The sequence below is a fragment of the Kryptolebias marmoratus genome, linkage group LG20, assembly GCF_001649575.2.
Source record: "Kryptolebias marmoratus isolate JLee-2015 linkage group LG20, ASM164957v2, whole genome shotgun sequence".
In the NCBI taxonomy this organism is placed as follows: Eukaryota; Metazoa; Chordata; class Actinopteri; order Cyprinodontiformes; family Rivulidae; genus Kryptolebias; species Kryptolebias marmoratus.
Window position 1 is genome coordinate 15,481,259 of NC_051449.1, and position 6,386 is coordinate 15,487,644.

At 41.5% G+C, this 6,386-nt stretch overlaps 1 protein-coding gene across 2 annotated transcripts in view; it reads left to right on the top strand.

The window, feature by feature from the left end:
* The window catches only part of LOC108229685 (myosin-7), a 49,300-nt gene that overhangs the window by 9,411 nt on the left and 33,503 nt on the right, over positions 1–6,386 (top strand). Inside the window, exons 15-33 of one of the 2 annotated variants that reach the window (XM_037981767.1) lie at positions 27–336; positions 460–539; positions 655–860; positions 929–1,052; positions 1,358–1,494; positions 1,573–1,828; positions 1,916–2,158; positions 2,252–2,428; positions 2,856–3,001; positions 3,089–3,179; positions 3,252–3,641; positions 3,742–3,868; positions 4,059–4,177; positions 4,260–4,456; positions 4,537–4,720; positions 5,162–5,327; positions 5,433–5,557; positions 5,660–5,968; positions 6,061–6,264. In XM_037981767.1, coding sequence (XP_037837695.1) covers positions 27–336; positions 460–539; positions 655–860; positions 929–1,052; positions 1,358–1,494; positions 1,573–1,828; positions 1,916–2,158; positions 2,252–2,428; positions 2,856–3,001; positions 3,089–3,179; positions 3,252–3,641; positions 3,742–3,868; positions 4,059–4,177; positions 4,260–4,456; positions 4,537–4,720; positions 5,162–5,327; positions 5,433–5,557; positions 5,660–5,968; positions 6,061–6,264 — 3,591 coding nt within the window. The remainder of the gene's footprint in view (positions 1–26; positions 337–459; positions 540–654; positions 861–928; positions 1,053–1,357; positions 1,495–1,572; positions 1,829–1,915; positions 2,159–2,251; positions 2,429–2,855; positions 3,002–3,088; positions 3,180–3,251; positions 3,642–3,741; positions 3,869–4,058; positions 4,178–4,259; positions 4,457–4,536; positions 4,721–5,161; positions 5,328–5,432; positions 5,558–5,659; positions 5,969–6,060; positions 6,265–6,386) is intronic. The other variant, XM_037981766.1, reaches the window with a different exon arrangement.

Below are 6,386 nucleotides of genomic sequence, written 5' to 3' on the forward strand. Positions count from 1 at the left end.
TTTTATAACTATTTCTCTTTCCTCAGCCTATGGGTATCATGTCCATCCTTGAAGAGGAGTGCATGTTTCCCAAAGCCACAGATTCCACTTTTAAAGCAAAGCTTTATGACAACCACCTGGGAAAATCCAGTAACTTCCAGAAGCCCAGAATCGTTAAAGGAAAACCAGAGGCCCATTTTGCCCTGGTTCACTACGCTGGAACTGTTGATTATAACATCAACAACTGGCTGGTGAAGAACAAAGATCCTCTGAATGAGACGGTTGTTGCACTGTACCAAAAGTCTACTCTCAAGCTGCTTGCTACCCTCTTTGCAAATTATGCAGGAGCTGACTCAGGTAAAAATAAAAAGAAATTTGTTTAACATCTTCAGTGTTAATGATAAATATTATGTTTATTATAAATACAGCTATGTCTGTGTCTATCAATGTATTCTAATGTGTTGTACCTTGGGCTAACAGCTGAAAGTGGAAAGGGCGGGAAAGGAGGAGGAAGCAAGAAAAAAGGGTCATCTTTTCAAACAGTATCTGCCTTGCATAGGGTTAGTACAGACGAACAAATATGTATTGTTCATATTATTTTTATATGTATAAGGTAATGATGTGTCAATATTCACATAAACTGAATGATAAGCAGACAATTTAATATCTGCACAGGAGAACTTGAACAAGCTGATGACCAACTTGAGGTCAACCCACCCTCACTTTGTGCGCTGCATTATCCCCAACGAGACCAAGACTCCTGGGGCCATGGAGAACCCTCTGGTGATGCACCAGCTGCGCTGTAATGGTGTGCTGGAAGGCATCAGGATCTGCAGAAAGGGCTTCCCCAACAGGATCCTTTACGGAGATTTCAAGCAGAGGTATTGTCTTAGTTTGGTCACCAACTGCATGTTTCCAAACATAGTCGACATCTGATGTGATTTTCCAGATATCGCATCCTGAATCCCGCAGCCATCCCTGAAGGACAGTTTATTGACAGCAGGAAAGGAGCTGAGAAACTTCTTGGATCTCTGGATATTGACCATAACCAATACAAGTTTGGTCACACTAAGGTAACTCATAAAAGGAACAGTCAGCATTTTTCAGTCTACATAAATAATATAAAGGACAGGAAAACATAAACAATAAAAACTGGCAAACTCCACTTAAAGAAAAAAACTCAAGACAATTTTCTGATTTAAAAACTATTTAGTGTAATACAATCTCGTATGTTTTCCAAACTATTACAGCTTAATACTTAAATATGCATTTCTAAGACAAATCACATCACTTTGTTTTAGAGTAAAAGTGACTTAAAATGTCTGGACTTTTGCTTTCATGCAGTGTATACTTACATGTTGTAACATCCTCCTCAAAGGTATTCTTTAAAGCTGGTCTTCTTGGTCAACTGGAGGAGATGAGGGATGACCGCTTGTCCCTCATTATCACTGGAATCCAGTCCAGATCAAGAGGTTTGCTGGCCAGACTAGAATTTCAGAAGATTGTTGAAAGAAGGTAAGAATTTAAACAAAAATGGAAAAACTCACTAAATTAATTGCATCAGCTGTAATAACTGTGGTTGATCGTTGTCAGGGACGCGCTACTTGTGATCCAGTGGAACATCCGTGCATTCATGGGGGTCAAGAATTGGCCCTGGATGAAGTTGTTCTTCAAGATCAAACCTCTCCTGAGATCTGCCGAAGCAGAAAAGGAGATGGCCAACATGAAGGAAGAATTCCTGAAGCTGAAGGAGGCTTATGCAAAATCTGAGGCTCGTAGAAAGGAACTAGAGGAGAAAACGGTCTCTCTTCTCCAAGAGAAGAATGACCTGCAGCTCCAAGTCCAAGCTGTATGTGTCTTTCTTACTAGTATTTTATTTTGAATACAAGAAATGCAGTCAAATGATAAAAATGTTTTGAATATAATGATTATACAGGAGCAAGATAATCTTGCTGATGCAGAGGAGAGATGTGAGGGGCTGATCAAACACAAAATACAGATGGAAGCAAAGGCCAAAGAGCTTTGTGAAAGGCTGGAGGATGAGGAGGAAATAAATGCTGAACTGACGGCTAAGAAGAGGAAGCTGGAGGATGAGTGCTCTGAGTTAAAGAAGGATATTGATGACTTGGAGCTAACTCTGGCAAAAGTGGAAAAAGAGAAGCATGCCACTGAAAACAAGGTTTGTTAAATACTGTGATGGAAAGAAAACAAAGAAGAATCATGTTTCTTATCCAACCAAGAGATTTTTCAATTCTTTCTGCTAATTTAACAGGTAAAAAACCTGGTTGAGGAGATGGCTGCATTGGATGAAATCATTGCCAAGCTGACCAAGGAAAAGAAAGCCTTACAGGAAGCTCATCAACAAACACTGGATGACCTGCAGAGTGAGGAAGAGAAAGTCAACACTCTGACCAAGGCCAAGGCCAAGCTGGAGCAACAAGTGGATGATGTAAGAGTTTAATGTTGCCTTAGAATTACCCTAAGCAATGGATACTGTGACTTGTATGACAGAAAACATAGTTCATACACCCCTACCTCCTGAGCCAATCCTGGGAGGAAGTGGGTTCGTCCTGTAACCGGAGGGTTGCTGGTTCAATCCCCTGCTCTGACTGCTCTGTTGTGTCCTTGGGCAAGACACTTCACCTGCCTTGCCTAGTGGTGGGTTGGTGGCGCTGGTGTAATGGCAGCCTCACTTCTATCAGCCTGCCCCAGGGCAGCTGTGGCTACAATGTTTCTCACCACCATCAGTGGGTGAATGTGTGGATGAATGGGCGAATGACTGACTGTAGTGTGAAGCGCTTTGGGGTCCTTGGACTAGATAGAGAGCTACACAAGGGCAAGCCATTTACCATAGGTTTGTTATCCTCTTTGTCCAGCTTGAAGGTTCTCTCGAACAAGAGAAGAAGATTAGGATGGACCTTGAAAGGGCAAAGAGAAAGCTGGAGGGAGACCTAAAAATGACCCTGGAGAGTCTAATGGACCTGGAAAATGACAAACAACAACTTGAAGAACACCTGAAAAAGTAAGTAATTTATTTTAGAAACTGTATGTTTTATACAAAACAAATGAAAGGCTGATTTAAATTTTAACTATTAATATTTTACCACAGAAAAGACTTTGAACTCAATCAGCTAAATAATAAAATAGAGGATGAGCAAGCCATTGCCATTCAGCTTCAAAAGAAGCTGAAAGAACTTCAGGTAATATTTCAGCCTTTTCATTTTAGAATATATGGTGAAGCACTCAACTAAACAGTAATTTTCTCCAACTAGGCCCGCATTGAAGAACTAGAGGAAGAGCTCGAAGCAGAGCGAGCTGCTCGAGCCAAGGTGGAGAAGCAGAGAGCAGACTTGGCCCGAGAGCTGGAGGAGATCAGTGAGAGGCTGGAGGAGGCTGGAGGAGCCACGGCCGCACAGATCGAGATGAACAAGAAGAGGGAGGCCGAGTTCCAGAAACTCCGCAGAGACCTCGAAGAGGCCACTCTGCATCATGAAGCTACCACCGCTACACTCAGGAAGAAACAAGCCGACACTGTTGCTGACCTGGGAGAGCAGATCGACAACCTGCAGAGAGTCAAGCAGAAGCTGGAGAAGGAGAAGAGTGAGCTCAAACTAGAGCTTGATGATGTAGTCTCCAATATGGAACATATTGTGAAGACAAAGGTAATTAATTTTTTAAAATACAAATAAACGAATTAATGAATTTCTACACACATAACCATGCAGTGTGTGCATACTTCTGATGTGATTTTGCTAATTTTAGACTAATCTGGAGAAAACAAGCAGGACCTTGGAAGATCAAATGAATGAATACAAGACAAAGTTTGAAGAGGCCCAACGCTGCATCAACGACTTCACCATGCAAAAAGCAAAACTTCAAACAGAAAATGGTACTATTATTTGTATTTTTACATCATGTTTGTATTATAATGTCTGTGTCATAGTGCATTTAGAAATTGAAAATTTATCTTTAAAAAGATATAAATTAATCAAAGAAACCAAACAAAGATTATTAGTTCCATTTTGGGAAATAAAATATTTTTGCTTTAACAATAGTTTTATCTGTTATAAAAATGCTAGGTGAGCTCTCAAGGCAGCTGGAGGAGAAGGATTCTCTGGTATCTCAGCTGACAAGAGGAAAGATGTCCTACACGCAACAGATTGAAGATCTGAAGAGACAGCTGGAAGAGGAGACTAAGGTTACATGGCATTACAAAGGCAACTGACAGCATCACACAAACATTTTGTATAAGGCTGTTTTGTATTGTTTTTTGTCAACAGGCCAAGAACGCATTAGCCCACGCTGTGCAGTCTGCTCGTCACGACTGTGATCTCCTCAGGGAGCAGTATGAGGAGGAGCAGGAGGCCAAGGGTGAACTGCAGCGTGGCATGTCCAAGGCCAACTCTGAGGTGGCTCAGTGGAGAACCAAGTATGAAACTGATGCCATCCAGAGGACCGAGGAGCTGGAAGAAGCAAAGTGAGTCAAACCTCTTTAACTTGAGCAAATTAGTGAAGTTTCAAAGCATCTAACCCTGAATAAATTGTTCCATATTCCAGAAAGAAACTGGCTCAGCGTCTGCAGGAGGCTGAGGAGGCTGTTGAAGCAGTGAATGCTAAATGTTCCTCTCTGGAGAAGACCAAACACAGGCTGCAAAATGAGATTGAAGATCTCATGGTGGATGTGGAGAGGTCCAATGCTGTTGCTGCTGCTCTGGACAAGAAGCAAAGAAACTTTGATAAGGTATGTTACACTTTTTCTTTAAAACAGCATAACAAACACATTAGAAGAAATTAACTCCATTATACAGCTTTCATAGGATATGCTGTTGTGTATTATGACCGAACAACTATATTTGAGTCTCATCTGTCCAACAAGTCTTTTGACTCATTCAGATGCACCTTTACCAACCTAAGTTGTGCTGCCATGTTGTTTACAGAAAGTAGAGGCTTTCTTTTGGCAGCCCCTCTAAACAAATCATACCTGTTCAGAATTCCATCAATAATTGCTTCTCTAAGGTCAATGCTTATGTCTTTCCTCCATGGCATTGTAATGACACACATTAGAATGCTTCAGATTATCAAACTGCTAAAACTTCTGCTTTTATAAAGACGCTCACACGCACAGATAATCAAAAATTTTTAAATCTTAATGAAATCAATTAACCTGAATCTCAATCTGCAGGTCCTGTCTGAATGGAAGCAGAAATATGAGGAGTCTCAGTGTGAATTGGAGAGCTCCCAGAAGGAAGCTCGGTCTCTGAGCACAGAGCTCTTCAAACTGAAAAACTCCTATGAAGAGTGTCTGGAGCATCTGGAGACCATGAAGAGAGAGAATAAAAACCTTCAAGGTAATAAACTAATAAATACACTGACTCAAAACCAAACCACTGTACATGCCAATAAATAAAACAAATTATTTAAAAAAAACAACATTCACCTGTTTACTTACACAGAGGAAATTTCTGACCTCACTGAGCAACTTGGTGAAGGTGGGAAAACCATTCATGAGCTGGAAAAGGCCCGCAAGCAGCTGGAGCAAGAAAAGAGTGAGATTCAGTCTGCCCTAGAGGAGGCAGAGGTAAGACTGCAACATTATATCTTCAGTTTTACTGCTTAAAAAATAAATTACAGAAAAGTCTGAAAAGCGTAAATTCTGACAAAGACCTGATGTTTGTTTAAGGGTTCTCTTGAGCACGAGGAAGGCAAGATACTGAGAGTCCAGCTTGAATTTAACCAGATTAAAGCAGATATAGAGCGTAAACTATCTGAGAAGGATGAAGAAATGGAGCAGGCCAAGAGGAACATGCAGAGGACCATTGACACCCTGCAGAGCTCTCTTGAGGCTGAGTGTCGCAGCAGGAACGAAGCCCTCCGTTTGAAGAAGAAGATGGAGGGAGACCTCAACGAGATGGAGATCCAGCTTAGCCAAGCCAACAGGCAGGCAGCTGAGGCTCAGAAACAACTCAAGTCTGTTCATGCACATCTTAAGGTAAACTAGAAACAGGAAAAATTCACTTTTTAAAAGCTTTTCAGTGTCAAGGTGTCCATAAATATCCTTGTGGTTCATGTTATTCCATAAAGGATTGCCAAATTCAGCTGGATGAGTCTGTTCGGGCTAATGATGATCTCAAAGAGAACATTGCCATCGTTGAGAGACGCAACAACCTGCTTCAGGCTGAACTGGAGGAACTGAGGGCTGCTCTGGAGCAAACTGACCGAAGCCGTAAACTTGCTGAGCAAGAGCTGCTGGATGTTAGTGAGAGGGTGCAGCTGCTGCACTCACAGGTGAGACTATACCCCCAACAGAAACAATGCTTCAAATATGGAGAAATTATTTTATTCTCACTCTCTCACTGTAAAAACACGTAGAACACCAGCCTGATAAACCAGAAGAAGAAGCTGGAGGG